Below are 22,336 nucleotides of genomic sequence, written 5' to 3' on the forward strand. Positions count from 1 at the left end.
AACCTTGTACTGAGAATATTATACCAGATCAATCTTATTATTTTCTATGATAAAGGGACAGTGTTTTAGAAAAAAAAGAATGGGTTTTCATATAGCTGCAAATGAGTCAGACCTCTATGTTCCTCCACCTACTACTTACTAATTAAATCCAGAGCGGGATACCATACTCCAAAAATAACTGTGGAAATCCTTTTTGAGTTAAAGCTGAGGATGTGGGGACAGAGATGGTGCACCTCTCTCTCTCTCTCTCTCTCTCTCTCCATCATTCCAAGCACAGTACCTCTGTTTGCTTTTTTTTTTTTTCAGACAGGACTTATGTAGCCCAGGCTGGCCTCAACTGTGTATGTAGCTGAGGATACCCTGAACTCCTGAACCTCCTACTTCCACCTCTCAAGTGCTGGGGTTACAGACCTGTGCTGTTATAATCCTCAAATAGAAGCACCATTCTTAAAGTGCTGGGATTACAGAGCTGTCCTGTTACCATCCTAACATAGAAGCACCATTCTTAAAGTGCTGGGGTTCAGACCTGTGCTGTTACCATTCCCAGGTAGAAACATTTTTAAAGGTCAAATATCAAACAAAGTTTATCAGTTTTAAAAGCTTTCTGGTGAAGTCTATAGAATCTTTAAGGACTTAAAAACCATATCATCTCCAAATAGAAAAATACTCACTTTTAGTTTTAAAATTTTAATCCTGTATATATCTTCCTCTTGTCTTATTGCTCTAGCTAGAGATATAGACACTATATTGAGGAAGAGTGGAGAGAGTGAGCACCCTTATCTTGTTCCAGAATTTGGAAGAAATCCTCGGTTTCATCATGTAGAATAATGTTGAATATAGATTTGTAATAAATTATGTTGAGGTATGCTCTATCTATTCCTAGTTTCCTCATGACTTACATCAGAAAAGCATATTTAACTTTGCCAAATATCTATTCTGCATCTATCAAGATTGCATGTTATTTTTGCTCGTAAATCCCTCTAAATCGTTTATTACATTTTTTATAAGTATATATTGAACCAAAAGTGAAGCTGGGGATGAAACTAACTTGGTTATGACATATGATATTTTGAATATGTTCTTGAATTCAGTTTACAAGTATTTTGTTGAGAATACTTCCATCTATTTTCATCCTGAAAACTGTATTTTGAGGTCACATGCTTACAGATATGCAAGGTGAATACAGCATCAGATACCAAAGGATTTTAGCCAACATTTCCTTAACCAGGACTGTCTAGTGTGACTGCAGCGCCGATTCAGTTGACTTTAGAATTTTTTTTTTTCTACAATCTACATGAAAGAACTAAGAATTGACAATTCATAAATCTAATAGAAGATAAATTGGTAAACAACCAGACTGGAAATAAACTAGGTAAATTATATGAGCAGCCATTTAAAAACACAATAATGTTTAATACTATTCAAGTTTAGCAATTACATTAGATTTTAAAAGTAGAGACTAAAGGTCTAGAGAGATGGCTCAGTAGCTAGTTTGGTTTCTTGCAAAGATCTGGGTTCAATTCCCCAGTACCACATAAAGTCAGATGCACAATGTGGTGCTTGCGTCTGGAGTTCATTGGTAGTGGCTACAGGCCCTGGTACACCCATTTTCTCTCTCTCTCTCTCCCTCCCTCCTTGAAAATAAATAAATTAAATTGAAATATTTTTAAATGGAATGTAAATGCATAGGCGAAATTAAGGTAAAAATAAAAAAGATAAAATTATGCTTAGTCCAACATTCAACTGTTTGAATTTGGGGAAATCAATTAGACAGAAATGATACAGCAGTAGAAATAGCACATGAGGGGAAAAAAATTAAAAATACTCTATTTCACCTGACATTGGTTAGGCCAAATTAGGATATGTTTTTAATAGTCTCACTGAAAAGTTTGTTGAAAATTAAATAACCATTATTGGAGAATATAAATCACTAAATTATTCTTAAGATAAAAAGTTAGCAGAAATGGAAGAGCTTACCTTGAAAAGGTAAGGACAATAGAGAACAATTAATGCCCTCTAAGGCTGTTAGTAATTACAGCAAATCGTTCTACTGTCCCTCAGAGGACTCCTGGATGGATGAATATAAAGAAATAATGGCAAAATAATTTGATTTACTATATAAAAGTCATCTTGGTAAAAAAAAAAAAATGTTCAAATACTGGAATATTCAGCCATGAGAGGTTTTAGGGTTTATGTTTTTCATCCCCAGATAGCTTCAGGAAAAAATATAAAAAGCTTTGTCTGGCTCCTAAATTTTGCTTGTTTTATCTTCTCAAATATCTGGACAGCAGTCTGCAAAGTAGTGTTCCACAATGGTAAGACTGGTTTTTGAATTGGGGTATCTTCATACTTCTAGCATTTCTGTCCTGACCACCAACTTGAAAATCTGCTTCAAGATCAAGGCTGTATCTGGCAAGGTTTCTTTGTTGTTCAGAATCAGCATGGTTAGAATGTCATGGGTTTGATCACATGAAGAGAAAATACATACTCACAATTTCTCATCTGTACAGATGATCAACATAAAATGGGTCTTGATAAACTCCTCATAAGTTAATATATTGCTGAAATAAACAATGCATTCAATATATCAAACACACCCAGAGGTTCACCATACAGTATACTTGCGAGCGTTGGCTTCTTAGATGTATGATTAAAAGGATTGGCTTGGGAGGGGCTTTGGTTTTCCAATATTGCATGAGAATGTCACATTACATATTGATAGCACAGGAACAAAATCGAAATTCAAATTTAGAAAATATTTTTTTTGCTGAATGTGTATCATTGCTAAAACAAAAACTATTATATTTAGCTTATCCATCATAAGTAGGGAACTATACCTAGTCTGAGATTTCCTCTGATATCTAAAATTGGGTGTATTTTCAAGTTTTCTTGACTCATGAAGTGCTAAGTTCTATGTCCTGACACCCTTATCCTTTCTCTTACAGCCCTCACATTTGTCCCCATTTTGGAGACGGCTCAGTGCAGAGCAGCAGTGGCAATGAGGCTCGGTGGGTGTTCCAGTGGGCCTTCTTGGTGTCCCTCGCTCCACCTTATAGCTTTGCAAACAGTGAAACCCTAAAGCTTTCCGGTGATCTCTGTCCAGACCCTCCCACACAGTGTGCCGACGTAGCCAGCTGAATCTTCCACTGCAGCCACCTGCCGCCCTATCTGAGAGGTGCTTTCCTTCACCACAAGAGTTTGATAGGCTCTGAGCACGGGGCCCAGGTAACAGCTCTCAAGGTAGCATTTAACCAAGAATGAAAAGGTGGGTAAACCTCCAGATTGTGTTCACCTTAGGTGAAATCATTCCAAGATGCTTTCAACAGAGCAACCAAGATCTTAGCAGAAGCATGAGTCCACAGTCACCCACACTGACTCATAATCACACCTTGTGATTTACTTCCTAGCCTGGTCTCCAATTTTCTGGTCTCTCTTCTTCTAAAATAGACTACTAAAAAACTGACTAAAATACAAGCCTGTGCCTCTGCGTCTGCCTCCAGGTGATCTGTCCAAAACATGGTATCTTCTTTACTTTGCACATTCATTTTCTTTTTCTTTTTCTTTTTTATTTTGCACATTAATTTTCTAAAGAACTTTCCTTGCTTCTTTAGTAACATATCTTTTGTAAAGAACCCATTTGAGTAAAAACAAATGACTTAGTCAGTGTACATATAATATATTCACCAAAAACATTGCATCCAACCCCTGAAAATGTGGCATGTCTTATGCAGAGGACTTCAAGGCTATGACAGTTCAAGGATTTGCTGCTGCTCATAGCACATCTAAGTAATATTTCTTGCAGAACAACCTGTAATTATGTGATATAGGAAGAAAGGGTTTGACCATATATACACTTAAAAGGTTTGTTGTTGTTTGTTTTTAGTTTAGTTTATTTTTTCAAGCAGACAGAGAGAGATTAGCACATGCCAGGGCCTCCAGCCATGGCAAACCAACTCCAGATGCCTGCGCCACTTTGTGCATCTGGCTTACTTGGGTACTGGGGAATTGAACCTGGGTCCATAGCCTTTTAGTCAAGAGCCTTAACTGCGAATCCATCATTTTCAACCCCATAGACACACACTTTGTGTTCACATATTTTCTCACTGATAAGAAAAACCTTTGTTATTTTTAAGGAAAACAAAAGAAGCAATTTTCTGTTTCTACCCCCACCCAGCTCCTGATCATGTTAAAACACCCACATACAATGAAGCTCATTACATCTGCACATGCTACAGTCAGGTGATTGCTTGCATACACAACAGTCAAACGTGTAAGTAAAAGTGAAGTCTGTGACAATAGATCTGACCTTCGGGATGCGTGCACACAGGCTTTCCTGATTGCTAATGGACTTCAATATTGGCATTAACACACATATGTCACACTCGTCCTGCAGCGACCACAGATATTCCAGACGGCAAATCATGGAGAAGTAACGTAAAGAAGAGTTACAGCAAACTCACCCGGATCATCATGACGGAACAACGGATATCATGAATGGTATCGTAGATCTTCTTTGAGACATCCACAAACTGATTATCATAAAACTCGCTCAATGAGTTCTTGCTTAAGGCTTCCAAGGCAACGTTCACTTGTGTCACAAACTCTGGGATGACTATTAAAATAAGTAAGAAAGAAAAGGTTACTTTTTTGTTGAATTCTTGGATTTCAATAGTTTTTAAGAGATACAGAAGAAAAAAGGAAAAGAAAGTTGTAGATACACAAAAAGAGGTCTGGTTTTCACAGCCATGTGAGACAGTGTGAAAAAGATTTAGAGCATTTCAAGGAAATATAAAAGAGCCTTTTTATGATTGTAGCATGGTTTCATTTCATCTCCTCCAGAGGAGTTTATTAATAAGCTAATATTAACTACAATTAAAATATAATCTTTCTCAAGCAAATGTTTAATTTGGGAAGTACAGATGGAGACTGCAATGCTTTTTGCCTAACAGAATAAATGAACTATTCAAAGCTGGTATGTAACACATTCTTCTTTTCATTAGCCTAAAAGTCAGCTGTGAGTCGTCTACGTACACCACAGACATATGGCTGCCTGTACCAAACTAGGAATTGATTCTTCAATGCTTTCAAGAAAATACAAAGTGAAGATAGCTAGGCAGCCAATTAATGGTAATCGAGAAGGAATAACACATTGACATCCCTGCCTTGAATCTATAGTCCACTCATGTATTAAGAAAATGAGATTAATGAATAAATAATAGTCAAATTTTAAATCATTCATCAAAAGGTGATGTATCTTTAAAAAAGTTAATCTAACCCATTGGAATGCCAGGAAAGACACACTGGTCTTAGCTTTGAGGGGTGGATTTATTCAATAAAAGTGATTTTGGGGTCAACACACTTTAGGCTTCAAATAAGCCACCATGTCTACTTTACATACCAGGTTTGAAGCCAGTTCTGAACTCTTTTGAAGTCTTGACTTTTACTGGTGAGTGGGTGGAGAATGTACAAAAGTAACAGTCAGTGCATCTGAACTCAGCCCTGTGTCCAGGCTTGCCCATGCTTTTCTGCCATAACCTCCAAGCAACCTTGCGAGGCAGGTGCATTGCAATTCTATTTTAACCAGTGGGGAAACTGAGGTCACTGAGCTGATCAGTGAAGAGCAGATAAACCGAGACTCAGCGACCTGACCTCTGAACACTAAAGCCTCACTGCCTGTTTCTAATAAGCAAAGTCCTTGGGGAAGTTCCTGGGGAAGGGAATGTTAATTTCCTGACATTGAGGTTAACACACCCATAGAGCCAGATTCTAGCAGGCCCTGAGCCTCTCTCTGGTAGTAGCTCAAGAATATTTTATCCCTTCTTAATCCTTACTAAATTTATTATGTGCATTTGAAAGTAGGCGAGGGTACATAATTATCAAATTAAGTAGGTCAGAAGAGAATTCAGACTTATTACAGCATAGATGTATGAAATGATGTCACACACTTTGGTTTTTTCATTAATAATAAAAATACAATTACATACTTGTTAGGGTATGCATAATTACACTATTATATTTTAAAATTACTCATGGTGCTGAAGTTTGCCTTTGAAAGTTCACATTATGATAAGCCATCACGTCTACATGCTCTACAATGCAACTGGGAAGGAATTAATAAAGGAATATGCAATTAGGCAAATGAACGACTTCTATTAATTCTTCATACCCTTCATAATATAAACACCAATGACAATAGCTGATATTTATTTAATATTCATGGAACCAGTGTTATACAATAGGAATGTGTTTGGTACCTTACAGAATATATATCCTACCATTCAGTTATGTGGAAGGTCTTGCCATGTTTCGGTGAAATGTCATATAGTACTGACTCACTCTGATCATTTATGACAAAGCACATGGAGTCTAAGGTCATCTCCTCTGACCTTCTTACCATATTATATTTCTATCTTGTAAGCACCTGGAATATTTCCAAAAATAAGGAAATAACAGAGAGAAAGGAATTTCAGACATAGCCTCATGAATACCTATTACAGAGGTATTTTCCACATATGAAACTGATCACATAGTTAGCCTGAGTGATCATCTTTGGGTGTCTTCACTAACTTAGAAATTATTTCTTTCCCTAGAGCATAAATGACAAAAATTTTATATGACTAAGTTATATCATAATATTAATATTCTAAATATTGCACTTTATCTACATACTTCTGAACACAAATATTTATTTCATACTTTCTTCACATTTCCTGTCTGCTTAAATCACACTAATTGATTAAATGATTATGAGTTCTGAGATATTTAGTGTTGGACCTCTGCCAAATAATGCTCTATGATGACCTTTTTTTTTTTTTTATTTTGCAGAGGGAGGGAGGGAGAAGGAAAGAGAGAGAGAGAGAATGGGGACACCTGGGCCTCCAGCCAGTGCAAATGAACTCCAGATGCATGTGCCACCTTAAGTAATTGACTTAACTTGGGTCCTGAGGAATCAAACTTGGGTCCTTTGGTTTTGCAGACGGGTGCCTTAACCACTAAGCAATATCTCCAGCCCTATTATGGCTTTTACTCCATGGTGATTTAGAATTAGTGGCATTAATATACTGTTTCATTAAGACATATTTTCTCATTCTTTACTAAAACTTTCAAATGTTTAAATTATCACTACCAACTCCTTAACCATCAGACTTTTCACAATTGTTAATTTAAGCTTTTCACAGATGCAACAGTCTGTCTGTAGCATGGCCTCTTCAGCATGTGCCCTGTTCCCTGTGATCCCAGCCTGCTGAACTCCACCTTCCTGCCTTGGCTCACAACACACAACAGTAGTGATGGATATAACATGGCTTCATAACAAGTTTAAAAAGAGGTCAGTTTCCATCTTTGTTACTCTTTGATTTTATTACCAGCTTCAGGGACTTTAGTTGTATCTTGTAAACAACCCTTTGGAGATGTTCCCACTATAGGGAACTGGCCCTGCTAGGCAACAGCCAGCTGAGACAGAATAACTCAGACCTAGGGCCTGGAGAGATGGCTTAGTGGTTAAGGCACTTGCCTGTGAAGCCTAAGGACCCATGTTTGACTCTCCAGATCTCATGGAAGCCAGAAGCACAAAGATGAGGCAAGGGCAAGGTCGCATATGCCCACTAGCTGAGACAAGCATCTGGAGCTCCATTTCAGTGGCTGAGGCCCTAAAGCACCAGTTCTCTCTCTCTCTCTCTCAATCTCTCTCTCTCTCTCTCTCTCCCTCTCTCACTCACTCTGTGTGTGTGTTTCTCTCTTAAAAAAAATAATAACTCAGACCAAGTGAGTGAGCTCAGAAGTAGATCTAACAGCTCTGATCAAGCCTTCAGAACATATCCTCAGAGGTATTGACTTATGATGTGAGACTGATCTTGAAGCTACTTGTGGATTCTCAACTTCTAAAAACTGGGGAAAAATCATAATAAATAGTAACAATAAAAATAACAAAATCCTGGCATATTTTTCACAATGAATAATTATGATGCTAATAGACACATAGTTTAGTAGAAAATAGAAGTTTGTCTTTTCATGTACATGAAGGTGAAATCATATTGTATATCATCTTCTTGTATCTTGCTTTATTCAAGTTAAATATATGTGAATTGTCTCACAATGTATATGGCATTCTATAGTCATTCTTACAGCTGTATTTTAGGCCACTTTATAATTCCAGTAGAATTTGTTTATTGATTCTATTGCTAATGGGAATTTGGAAATTTTCCCAGCCTTGTATTATTATACACAGGTATATTATACATATACCTGTGTGACTGTATGCATATTTGTAAGGAGCAGTTATGAATTAACATGTATGTATGTATGTATTAAGCTTTTCATGAACAATACCAAACACTTTAAAAAAAGTAGGAAACAATTCCTTCAAATTCTAATGCGAAAGTATTTATGGAATTCAAGACCAATCCAATCTACTACTTAAAGGAATGGGAGTACTTTTTCAGACATCTAAGAACATCGAGTCTTTAATTTCGCATGAACTCTCTATTAGTGTCATCCTTGGCTGTTCTAACAAGAGTAACACATGGGGCTGAGGAAAGAGTGGAGCTCTAGTGATGGCAACACTCAGCGTTTAGTAGTGCTTTCCTCACTGACAAATACAGCTTCTGGAAGAAAGGGGGTATTTTGGGCTCAGAATTTGAAGGTGCAGGCCACCATGGTGGGAAAGGCCTGGTAGCAGGAGCAAGAGGTAACACTGATGTGCAGTCACGAAGCAGAAGAGGTGAAGGCTGGTCCCCCTCTTGCTTTCTCCCTTTCATTTAGCCCAAGACTACTGCCTATGAGATGGTGTTACCCACATTTAGGGTGGCTCTTTCCAATTCATTTTCTATGGAAATTCCCTCCCACACATGTCCACCCAATATACACACACATGTATGTATATGTATGTATATGTATATGTATATGTGTGTGTATGTATATATATATATATATTTTTTTTTTTTTTTCCTCTAGGTGTTTCTAAATCCTGTCAAGTTGGTAATCTAAGTTAAACTTCAAGGCATCTAGAAATGATAGGAGCTATAGGAAATTTTTTTTCTCCTTTTATTTTTATTTTTATTTTTATTTATTTTTTTTTTTTGAGGTAGGGTCTCACTCTAGCTCAAGCTGACCTGGAATTCACTATGTCATCTCAGGGTGGCCCCAACTCATAGTGATCCTTCTACTTCTGCCTCCCAAGTGCTGGTATTAAAGGCATGCACCACCATGCCCAGCCTTAAGTTCTCTTTTAAATATTTTGTTTTTATTTATTTATTGAGGGAGGGAAAGAGGGAGAAAGAGAATTGGTGTGCCAGGGCTTCCAGCCACTGCAAATGAACTCCAGATGAATGTGCTACATTTTACATCTGGCTTATGTGGGTATTGGGGAATCGAACCAAGGTCATTTGGCTTTGCAGGCAAGGGTCTTAGCCTCTAAACCATCTCTCCAGCCTGAGCTATAGGAAATTTAAATATCAGATCCTCTCTAGTGATAGCATCCATAGCTTTGTTGGTCAACTTACACACTCCTTTGTATAAATATAGATGAATTAAGCAAGAAATAAGTTTATATTTTGTGCTTTGAAAGATGATGAATGCTAACTTTCTACTAGGATCACCTCTTGAAGAAGATATGTTTCCACAGTGGTGCAAATTATGCTAATTGCAATCTGTAAAATAAGGTATGAAATTTCAGCTCAAACTTGAAATCTTTATTCCAATATAATTTTAATACTTTTTAATGAATTAAATTATTACACTGAAAGATTATAGACTAAATCTCATTGATAATATTGATTTTGGTTTATGTTGGAAGGATTGCTCAGTGTTCTTTTTATATGCAGAAATACAAGACTGAAAATTGTAAATACCAAGTTCATTTTTCTTGCATCTGGAATTCGTTTATCTTGAATTTCTGCACAACTATAATCAATATCTTAAAACTTCAGGGGGCCTAAATTAATATTGCTTAAATATCTAAGTATGTTTAATTCATGGGCATTTTTCTAGAAAGCTGAATGGAAATTGATCATAAAGTTTTTGAGTAAAAGCCTGTATGTATTGAATTGCTTTTTTTATTAATATGTGTTGAATACATGGACAAGACTCACATTTTAAATGAAGTAGGAGCACTCTATATTTATGTAAACTGAAGAAACTTCTCATAATTTCTTTCTTTTAAAGTTGATCTATGCTAGTTTTCCAACTCTTGTTTCATATATGTGTGTGTGTGTGTGTGTGTGTGTGTGTGTGTGTGTGTGTGTGTGTATAATAAGATTTTTTTTACTTAGAAAATCTAGAAACTTCCTGTATTCTAGTAAACTAGGAATATTAAGTTTGGGGGGGTATTAAAGAAAGCAAAGGAATAAAGTAATCTTTTGCAAAATAAATAAACGTGTCTTCTATCACAGACATTTTGTGATTCCAGTGAGCTGTTTTGAGAGTCATTCATGCACTGTATTCACTTTCTCTACCATTATTTGACTACATGTGAAAAGTTATTTCAAAAGGTGGACAGATAGATGGGTAGATGGCTGGCTGAATCAGTGGATAAAAAGAAGCAAGGGATTGTGCATCCTATGAAGTTTATCAATGTTGTCTTCTGTCTTCAAAATGTTTCCAAAACTCAACATTTCATCAGAAAAAAAAGTCATAAGGTCTCATTAAGCAGATGTAGATTATTACCACTCAGAGATCCTGGGTCAGTAGGTTGGAAATAAAACAAAATTTAACTTTGCAAAGGCTGTGAAAGCTTGTGTTCCAGGGAACACACTTTCAGAATCAACTATCAGAGATAAGTAATTGGTTGGCTCTGCCAAACTGTGGCCCACACTGTGGCTAAAACAACCATGACTTTGTTTTCAAGGTACCTAAACTGTAGGCAATTTACATAGCTCTTGTGTCAGAGATAAATCCTGATTATTACACTGCCATTTGCCTTGCTAGTAATTGGTCAGGGAGCCTGACACACTCAGCCAATGAGAATCATCAGCATAGGGAGGAGTGTTTCTGAATTCGACTCCCACCACCCTTAGGGACAAGCTTTGTGGTCCCCTTGTGACACAGAAAAACACTTATGTTAAAAATCCCTGCATCCATGGTAGTGTTGCAACTTCTAAATTTAAGAAGTCCGCTGGAGCGCACTCTCCAGACATCTTGACCCGTAAATCTACAAATCCTTTGCTATTAATGGTTAAAAAAATATAACTGGTGGGAAAATGTGCAGATGGATGGCTCCTAACATAAATTTCCTATGAATCTGAACAATTGAATCTTGGGTTATGCCCACATGTGTAGGTGATAATCAGGGAAGGCAGCTTTATACCCCGTCTGTTCCTGAGGTCCATGTTATTCTTATTCCGGTGCAGGTGGGTGGACATCTTTTTTTGTAGGGTTTCACTCTATCTCAGACCTGGAATTCACTATGTAATCTCAGGGTGACCTTGAACTCACAGCTATCATCCTATCTCTGCATCCCAAGTGCTAGGATTAAAGCTGTGCACCACCACGCCTGGCTTGGATGGACATCTTTTATCCTGGGTTTAATTGTTGCATCTCTCAGAGGGATTATTTCCCTTCAAACTAATCAAATGTAAGAAAAAATTGTGGCATAGATATCACAATATAAATGTTGGCTTTCATCTTATTCCACATATTTTAAACTCAAACATGTATTAGAAGATAAAGATGGAGAAAGTTATATCATTTGGTACTCAATAGGCCACATAAAATATGTTACTATTAATGCCAGGCATGGTGGCGCACGCCTTTAATCCCAGCACTGGGGAGGCAGAGGTAGGAGGATCACAGTGTGTCTGAGGCCACTCTGAGACTACATAATGAGTTCCAGGTCAGCCTGAGCCAGAGTGAGACCCTACCTGGAAAAACAAAACATGCAACAAAAAAGGTACTATTAATAACAAAGTGTTCTCTTTCATCTCTCTTAAAATTCAAATGATGTTTGTATGCTTTGTGATATTATTGCCCTGTTTGGATGACTACATCTGAAGTACAATCAGAATATTCAGAAGATAAACATATATATTAAAAATGAAGAAACAAAACACCAGAAATCTCAGGGATGAGGTTCAGCACCACATGTTCACCGGGCACTGCCCATTTTTTTTTTTTTTTTTTTTTTTTTACAAAAGAAGATAATTAATTGTTCAAGCTTTCCTTAGAAGGGTGTCAATCTGGAATAGGAAGATGGTTCAGCTGACAAGTGTGCTTGGTGTGCAAGCATGGCAACCTGAGTTCACGTGTCCAGAACTCACACAGAGGTGAACGCATGCACGGATGTGGGAGGTGGAGGAGAGAAGGCGTGGGACAGCGTGGGTCAGCTAGGCTTAAACGTGGGAGGTGAGGAGCCACGCCCAAGGATAGCCTGTGTGTCCACATATGTGGACAGCATGTGTGCACTCACAGGCACAGACACAATGATTTTTTTTTTTAAGGGCTTAATTAGATCTCTAAATGTTACGTTTTCTCCATTACGATGAGTTCTTTTGTCCTCGTCCTGGCTTGCTAGAGAGCCAAGTGTCCCTGACTTCTATCCCATCTCGGCTGTTCAGTGATAACAGGCCGCTGCTTGCTCTCCCCGTTACTGGCATGGGCACATTCTTGCCCATGCGAGACAACTCCGATTACGGCACCGGGCGCTCCTCTTGTCTCCCAGACAGACTCTCACGTCACCTCGCGTGCTTCTCAAAGTGGCAGCTTGCAACCCAGCATTTAAAAAATGACACTGCCGCTTTCTTCATCAGATTTTCCTTGTCTCCCATATACCCAGGCACCTGAATTATAAAGGTTTGGTGTTCTCTTTCTCCTTCTCACTCTATCCCTTCCTCACTTGCTAGGTTCATTCATTTGACTCTGCTTGCCATGTAATTCTAAAGTCAAGATTATTTCTAAGTCCTTATCACCATTGCTTTAGTTTAGGTCTTCCTCATGATATTTCACATTAACTGAGTCTCTCTAAAGTTCCTGCCATGTTTAGTTCTTTCTTTTATTTTCCTTTCTTTTTAATACTTTTGAAAGTTATTACTGTTGACAACGAGTTTTGTATGGAGACATCATGTGTACGCTCTTTCTCCTCATCCCTGTCTGCCCACACCATTCCTGTCACTATGATTGTACTGGCCATTCCAACATTTCATTTTTCCTGACTTGGTGAAATTCCTGTGTGGACTCTTATAAGTGAAAAGATGAAAAATAAGATTTTAATTATTGCATTGATGGCATCTGTTGCCCTTATGTTTAATTTGTGGTCCCATCTGATGACCACATTTGACATGCGGTGCCAACAACTCAAGACAGTCGTAGTTTTCCCTCCACGTGGCATTTCATTCGTACCATCTGTATCCACTCTGTGAAGACTGTTCTTCCTCATCTACGTTCCTGCAACCCCTTCTCCTAAGAGTACAAATTACAGATAGCTACTGATGTTTACATGGTTCTCCTCCTAATTTCTTTGTATTTTACTTTTGTTAATTTAGTTGAGAGAGTGAGAAAGAGGCAGAGAGAGCATGGGCATGCTAGGGCCTCCAACCACTGCAAATGAACTCCAGATGCATGAATTGCCTTCTGTATCTGGCTTACATGGGTCCTGGGGAATTGGACCTGTGTCCTTAAGCTTTTCAGGCAAGTGCCTTAACCACTAACCCATCTCTCTACCCTTAACCTCTGACTTTATATGGAGGTAGTAATTTAGAGCTGGCATCTTTGGAAGATAATTAGGACTGGGCAAAGTTGTAAGAGTGGTGTCTCCATGATGGTATTCATGGATCTGGAAGAAGGGAGAGACTCATACAAACACATGCTAGGTCTCAACATACAATGAATTCTGGCATTTCTTGTTGCTGGAAAAAAAAAAAGTGCCCAGGGGATTCCAGGAGGCTGAAGTATACAGCATGATAGTTATTTACCTTAAATCTATGCCAGAGAATCTGTTCTTAATATAGCAGGTAATTAAAATCAGTTATTATTTCAGGAGGATTCTAACATGACTAGTAGTGACAACCTAAAACATAATAACCATAATGACCTGGTGTACTATTTTTGTTCAATGTAGTTCACTGCTTTTGGAGGAGAAATAATCAACAATGCAGATAACATAACCACCTAATTCTAATGGAATTTTATGAGATTATGACCTCTTCTAGGGCATTAGATTTGCCTCAACTAAACCCAATAGCACCTCCATTTTTCTGTGTAGTAGTGTATGATCCAGTAATGATTATTATCTTTGTTTTCTCTGTCATGAGTACATAATTTAATTTGATTTATTAAAGCCAATTCCCTTGCTACATGTTTGAAATACATTTTTATCATATAGTAATAATTATTTTTTTCTGAGAAGATGTTTTAAAAGTGGTTTTCAATGGTATTCCCATGGCCCTGTCTAAGGAAGCATTGTACATTTTGGGGGGTATGTGAGGGAGGAGGAGAAGCTTGAAGGGACTAGCAGGGATGCTCACACTCCCCTGCTACTTCAAAGGAAGCAACTCTGTTTTTATCTGTCTTATGCAATTTGGTTCCATTTCGTGACAATAAAAGGCTGTGTTACTAAAAATAAAAGGTATTTGGAAATTATTATTTTACCTACTTGACATAGAAAGTAGTGTACAAAATTCAATGCTAGACTGAAGCAGCAAGAGGAGTTAGAAGATCACTGGAGTGGGCTTGAAGGAGCAGCTCCTGATGGTCTGGGGGCGGATCCTGGCAACCGCGGGCGGGCAGAGGAGTGGGGGGAAATATAAGGAAGTAAAACTGTTGGAATTGAACCAAGCATGATGACACACAACTTTAATTCCAGCACATAGGAGGCAGAGAGAAGAATCGCTGCGAGTTTGAGGCCAGCCTATAACTACAGAGTTTCAGGTCAGATTAGACTAGAGTGGAACTCTACATCAAAATGACAAAGCAAAACAAATCAGAATCAACTATCAGAGATAAGGAATTGGTCACAATTTTACTGTTAGTCAAATTTAAGAGGTATAGGAAAGGAAGGATGCCAAGATGATTAAATTAGTCATCCTGATTTCTCATACACAAGAAATATGATAGTAACAATGAAGCCAGGATTGGAAGTCAGGTCTTGGATGCTGAGTGTAGTCATGTTGAGTATAAGTAATCTGCAACTCCAGGTGTCCATCAGACAGAGGAAGGGAAAAACATTAGAGAGAGACAGAAAGAGAAGGGGAGAGAGAGAGAGAGAGAATTGGCAAGCATGTATATAAAGATGACACTTGAAACCATGGCAGTAGACCAAATCACAGATTAAAAGTGTTCATTTTTGGCAAAAAATATGTAAAGTAGTGTTAGCCAAAGTGACAAGGATTAAGTAGTGAGGGAGTTAAAATACAGATTAAAATTTAGATAAAAACAAACATATGTTTGTAATTATGCTAATTTTCCTCTCATTTGAAATAGAAAATACTCAGAATTAATAGAATATAAAATGATCTTTCTTGAGAGTATTTTATAGACTTTGAAATTTAAAAAAAAAATTTGTTTATTTTTATGTATTTATTTGATAGCTACAGACAGAGAGAGAAAGAGGGAGAGAGAGAGAGAGAGAGAGAGAGAGAGAGAATGGGCGTGCCAGAGCCTCCAGCCACTGCAAATGAACTCCAGACGCGTGGGCCCCCTTGTGCATCTGGCTAACGTGGGTCCTGGGGAACCGAGCCTCGAACCGGCATCCTTAGGCTTTACACACAAGCACTTAACCCCTAAGCCATCTCTCCAGCCCTATTTTATAGACTTTGAAGGTGAAGAGGAACTTTATTTTCGTCAACTACCTGTTATACTTTGTATTATTAAATAGCAGCACCATATATGAAAGAACCCTGGAAATCAAAATGATTATTCAAATGAAAGATGGCAAATTTTGTTGATATTATTATTATTATTGCATTTAAACAGAGGCTAGGGTTCCTTCTCATTTTCTTTCACTCTTGAATGAAACTGCATTAATGTAGCATCTACCGCTACATCATATTGAGAATCACTAAGAAAACCTTTGCCGTTGGCTTTCCAGTGTGGAAACAGTGATAACAGAATCAGGTCTAACAAGAAGAGCTGAGTTTCTCAAATCCTTTCTACATTCTGGACCGAGCTCACTGTCTTTCACTGACAGTACCATGGAGTAAACACCAGAGGAACTGAAAGGTTATGATTACAGACATGTTGGTTGATTGCACGTGGGGAGTGGGGCTGGTACAGAGAGAATCATGCCTTTAAAGACAGTTTGCAGCAAGACACTGTCAGCATCTCACACTGAGACAAGACAGAAGCCAGGGTCCTTCCCAGCCACAGGAATCAGGAACCGACTTTGCTGACCCAGAGGCTACAAGGCCACGAATGTCAGACTCTCTGCTCAGCGACTGCCTCTGACAACTACAAAATAGGCTTTCTTCTAGCAAGGACAGCAGGTCACATATCTCAGTTATTGCTCAGAAAATAACCTGTCAGCACATCATCTCTGAACACAAAGGACAAGATAATTGTCCCACGTTCTGTCAGGTAAAAACTTCCAGTCATCTCAATAAGGAACAATAGGGGACATCGTTCTTATTGAAATTATCTCTCTGTGCATCTTACTTTAGTAGAAAACATTCTGAAGATGGCAACAGTATTGAATAATTTCCTTAAAACTTTATTTTTTAAAAGTACTTTTAAAAAAGTATTATTTATTTATTTATTTGTTTGTTTGAGAGAGAAAGGCAGACGAGAGCATGGCACAGCAAGGTCTCCTGTTATGGCGAAGGAACGTCAGACACATGCCACTTTGTGTATCTGGCTTTATGTAAGTGGTCGGCGAATTGAATTCAGGGTAGCAGGTTTTGCATGCAAACATCTTTCACCACTGAGCCATCTCCACAACTCATCTTAAAACTTTGTAATGAAAGAGGTTTGCATGTAATTTCAGTCATTATCTTTAAGTCAAGGTGAATGCTAGCCATGACCAAAACCAACACAGATTTTTTTTTTCATTTTAAAATTTGTACTTCAATCAAAATTGAAGAAATACATACAATTCTTGACATAAATTCTCAAACCACTGAAAGTGCAGTTCTATATAAGGTAGGAAAATTAGCTCATTATTTTAAAAGATATTTAAAGATTTATAGGAAGAGTGAAGTATATGAAATCACCCTAGTCAGGGTATTTCATGACTTTTATGGGATATAAGTAAAATTATATGATTTCCATTGTCTAATCTCAGCTGTTACTCAAATTGCCTATGACCATAAAGTGATTTCACTTTCTGATTCATCACCTTGTTAAAATGTTGATGAGGTCTCCTCAACAAAGGTATGAAATTCTGCCTCTTCATAGTGCTAGATTTTCACAAGCAAGCTCTCTAAAGATGGTCATCCCATTTTTTGTTAATACCTAGACATGAAACATGTTTGTTTCTTTTTAAATGTATAAATAGCTAATGTTGGACTAAAAAATATTAATCATACTTAAGGTTGCTTTGGGAAGGTCAAGGAAATTGTTTAATGTTCACAATCCAGGAAAGGATTAACTCTATGAATTGAAAGAAGCTTCTTGCTTTGGGTTATTGTGACACCTTAGAAAATGTTGAATAAGAATCATGGATCTCCCCATGCTTTAAATATCATGAGACAAGAGATTCTGAAAGCTTAAGACCAAAAGTTGAAATGCTTGAAACTGAAATAATTGAAAATAAGGCAATTTATCCTTGCTTTGCTGAAAAAAAAAAGTCTATGGCAAAATACTAATGATTATCCTTTTCTTCTCTACGTTTTTTCTTACAAATTGACATTGTATGTTGTGTTTTTTTCTAAACATGCCTTAGATAATATGACATCATTCAGTGAAATTAAGATATTCATGAGATATAACTTATGAATAAATTCTGTATTTTTCTGCATAACCTTCTTATAGAAAATGTAGCCATCATTGTAGAGAATGGGGGACTCTAATGCTATATGAACATCATTGTGGGCTGGTATTACTACTTTTAGATGAATCTTTAAAATAAAAATAATTTAAAAGAGTTACTAGGAAAAATGATGGAAACTTAAACCCACAAACAGCAGGCTCAGAATATATTTAGTCACATACTTTAAAGAAGTTTTATATACAAAAAGGTTAATTTTACATTTGTATAACAATTTCATTGTCTCAAAGAGGATAACCTGATGGGAATATGGCTATTGTGCAGCATGTTCATATATTAAAGTTACCAATAAAAAATTATGGCAGAAGCAAAAGAAAAAATGTCCTCCCTCATCCCCTGTGCTTTGAAAAATCATTTCATTCTTCTGCAGTACTCCTTTTAGTGAATAGCAACTCATATTGACAACGAGATTCAAGTATGCTCAACCTCCAAATTAGGATGTTTTCAGCATCCTGAGGACATTATGCAGATAAAATTGACTTTAGAAAGAAATGTTACTTTGTGTCCAGTATAGTCTCTGGACAATCACTGAGGATCCTGAGGTCAGCAGTAACAGTATGTCAACAAAGAACCAGGCTCCTCTCCTCTCCTGGCTCTGTGGCCTCAGTCTTACCACCACGTGGCTGCAGGAAGTTTGCTGCAGCTGAGCTTCCAGTGTGCATGTAACCAAAGACAGACTAAAGGATTGAAGGAGTAGACCTGTCTCTACATACTTCTCTTTATCCAGAAAGGAAAAGAAAATCCCCAAATCTTATCAATATGTCTTATTATTCAGCAATGCATAGCATGACCAGTACTGGCAGCAGAGATTGGGGAAATACTGTGTGCCCAGCATTTCTGTAGTGCAGATAATCAGTGTAGACACACAGTCAATCAGGAGCACAGAATGGTGGCACCACTTTCAATGCCAAAGGACAATCATGTATTTAGGGTGCTTTTAAAAGAATATGTATCAACCAATGAGCCAGCTAACAATAGCAGTAACAACTGAAGAGCAAGAAAATATTCATAAACAATAACAAGCCAGTGGTGAGGCTTTTATGGTAGCCATGCTACCTGGCAGCTAAGAACAGAAAATCCAACTTAACCAAAGGACTCTTTATATATCTGCTACTTTAAAGATGAGATGTAACATAAGAAAGGACATAAAGGTTCTACAATTTCATGAGGTAGGATTACTGAAATGTATCCAGAAAATGACAATTTTCTGTTTGCTCCCAAGGATGTATATACATGAAATAAAAGAAGAAATGGAGATTATAAAAATTATGGAACACTGTGATGTCAATAAGCAGAGGTTAGTTAAGGAATGAGCTATAATATATTTAACTCTACCTTAGGTATCTAAGATTGTAAATGCTTAATGAAAGAGATTTTGAAGTGCAACACATTTGCTACACTTCAGTAGCTTAGTAGAATCATTTCACAACCATCATTGGCTTCAGAAATTCCAATGAAACTTATGAGAAAATTGAGGTTTGTGGCTCAGAAAGCATTATTTGAGGCAAGTATAGTTTGATTTCTTTACTAATTATTTCACTAACTGAATCATGATTTCTCTAAAATTCCATTTTCTCAATGTCAGATTCAAGACTAGAAAGCCCACCTAGGAAAACAACCTGAGAGCCGACATCTACTCCATGTTAAAAGTCTTATTATAAATTCTGACTTACAATTCTTTTTAAAATTCCCCATACAATCAACATGACATTTTATCTTGCAGCATTTTCTTACATTTCATGATAGGCCTCAGGGGGAAAAAAAAAAAGTGAAATAAAAGATAGGTTTGCAAATAACCACTTGGAGCAAGAAGAGTCCCAGATTTAAGGGAAAGAGACACGGTGGTATTCACCGCCACCGCCCACCCCCCCTGCAATGCTTGGGCCCATAAATCTGGGATTAGCTGGGTGTAACTTGTCAAAATGTGGAATGGCTCTGTAGAATCTGAAAAAAGATAAATAGGAGTGTCCACTCTACATTTCAGATGCTAGATGAAGAGAAACAGGTCTGACAGTGAGTGCACAGTGAATTTTCATTTTAACCAGCTTCAGTAACTTTTAATGAACTGTGTGTTCAATTAGCATTGTTAGGGGAATAATTTCTTTGTTCTGTTTGTTATTATATAATGGTCAACACAGCAGAAGCACTAAAGTAGCAGTGACGTTAGGACAACGTGTATCCGACACATGTTCTAGTAGGCTTTTGCTATTTAAAAACCCAGCAAGTTTGCAAAATAACAAGATTACAGGACAGACACGTTCAGGTAAGTCTTATAACCAAATTTATTGATCTATTTATTTTTAATTTTTTTAAATTTATTTATTTGAGAGCGACAGACACAGAGAGAAAGACAGATAGAGGGAGAGAGAGGGAATGGGCGCGCCAGGGCTTCCAGCCTCTGCAAACGAACTCCAGATGCGTGCGCCCCCTTGTGCATCTGGCTAATGTGGGACCTGGGGAACCGAGCCTCAAACCAGGGTCCTTAGGCTTCACAGGCAAACACTTAACCGCTAAGCCATCTCTCCAGACCCAAATTTATTTTTTGAAGAGAGACTATAACCTAAATGGATGTGTAAGAAAGACATGGGGAATATAGAAGTCATGAAGCTAACAACTGTTTCAAACCAATATGTTAGACTTACTAGAAGAAAATAACGAACAATTATCATTATCCATTACCTAGAATATATATTTTATTTTATAATTGTAGCGCACAATGTACAGTTTATGTATGTGTGTATGTGGAAATATATTACATAGCCATATATCAGACTGGGGAAAATATCTAGGATATATGAGGAATTACAAAGATTAAACACTAAAAAGTGTATAACTCAACCAATAAATGGGTTACTGAGGTGGACAGACAGTTCTCAAAAGAAAAAATATATATAAGCAGCCAATAAATAGTTGAAAAAGTTCTCAACACCCTTATATGTCAGGGAAATGCAAACTAAAACTGTTTGAGGTCTGGACAGATGGCCTAGCCATTGAGGCACTTTCCTGCAAAGTCTAAGGACCTAGGTTCAACTCCCTAGAATCCACATAAGCAGATGTACATGATGGCACATAAGTCTGGAGTTTGTTTGTAGTGGTTGGAGGTCCTGGTATGCCAACTCACTCTCTCTATATATCTCTCATAAATAAATAAAAACAACTTAAAATCTGTTTGAGATTCCTTCTTGCATCCAACATGGTTAATATTAAGAAAACAAATAACAGAATATGCTAGTAAGGATGTGGGTGATGTGGTAACTTATTTATTGCTGATGGTAACATAAGCTTGTATTGCCTCTATGGAAATCAGTATGTGGATTTTTCAAAAACTAAAGATATATCTACCATATCACCCAGTGACACCTATCTTGTGAATATACTAAAAGGACTCAATGTCAACATACCATAGATGCTTGCACGTCCATGCTAGTATTACACACAATAGCCAGGGAAAGGAATCAGCCAACCTGTTCATCAACAAATGAATGGATAAAGAAAACATAGTACCTCTAGACAACAGAATTTTTCAGTCACAAGAAAAATGAAATCATAGCAACTACAGGAAAGTAGATGGAACTGAAATCTCATTACATTAAGAGAAATAAGCCAGACTCAAAGAAACTAATACTACATTTTTATCATATACATGGATTTTAGATTTAAATTTTATTTTATATCTACAAATACATATAAATACATATGAGTGTATCAAAAGAAACAAGCAACAATAGCAACAACAACAACAAAATAGCCAGTAGCAAACTGAAGGAGCAGAGTTTAAGAATCCATGGAATATTCTAGGGGAGCACAGAAGAATAATTCAGGTGTAGACGTGTGCCCTGTGAGCCAGCCATCAAAGTGCTGGCATTTTAAAATTATTGCAATGCACAGGAAAAGGATAGAGACAGACATATAGATTATTAAATCAAAAAATCTATGCACAGGCCATACATTTGTGCAGGTTTGACACATGGTAAACGTGGCTCTTACTCAAGATGGAAAAGAAGAACTTTTTATACTTTTTTTTTTTTTTAATTTGAGAGAGAGAGAAAGAGGCACAAGGAGGGAAGGAAAGCGTGAGAATGGGAGTGTCAGGATTGCCAGCCACTTACAAATGAACTCCAGATGCATGCACCACCTTGTGCATCTGGCTTATGTGGGTCCTGGGGAATGAAACCTGGGTCCTTTGGTTTTGCAGTCAAACACCTGAACCACTAAACTATCTCTTCAGCCCAAGAAGAACTTTTTATAGTAAAGAAAGTTCATTGACACATGGTATATTTGGTTAGGAATATCATATACATAAAACTGAAATCCTTATCACATTAGATTAAGATCATAAATGAGAAAGTAGAAGATTCTCAATCCAGAGACTTTTTTCTTAAAAAATACATTTATTTGCGGGCTGGAGAGATGGCTTAGTGGTTAAGT

At 37.3% G+C, this 22,336-nt stretch overlaps 1 protein-coding gene across 1 annotated transcript in view; it reads right to left on the reverse strand.

The window, feature by feature from the left end:
* Ctnna3 (catenin alpha 3) overlaps positions 1–22,336 on the reverse strand; it is a 1,402,587-nt gene that overhangs the window by 262,606 nt on the left and 1,117,645 nt on the right. The window contains exon 13 of the mRNA XM_045137244.1: positions 4,461–4,612. Within this exon, the coding sequence (XP_044993179.1) occupies positions 4,461–4,612 (152 nt within the window). The remainder of the gene's footprint in view (positions 1–4,460; positions 4,613–22,336) is intronic.

Source organism: Jaculus jaculus, chromosome 18, assembly GCF_020740685.1.
Source record: "Jaculus jaculus isolate mJacJac1 chromosome 18, mJacJac1.mat.Y.cur, whole genome shotgun sequence".
Taxonomy (NCBI): domain Eukaryota; kingdom Metazoa; phylum Chordata; class Mammalia; order Rodentia; family Dipodidae; genus Jaculus; species Jaculus jaculus.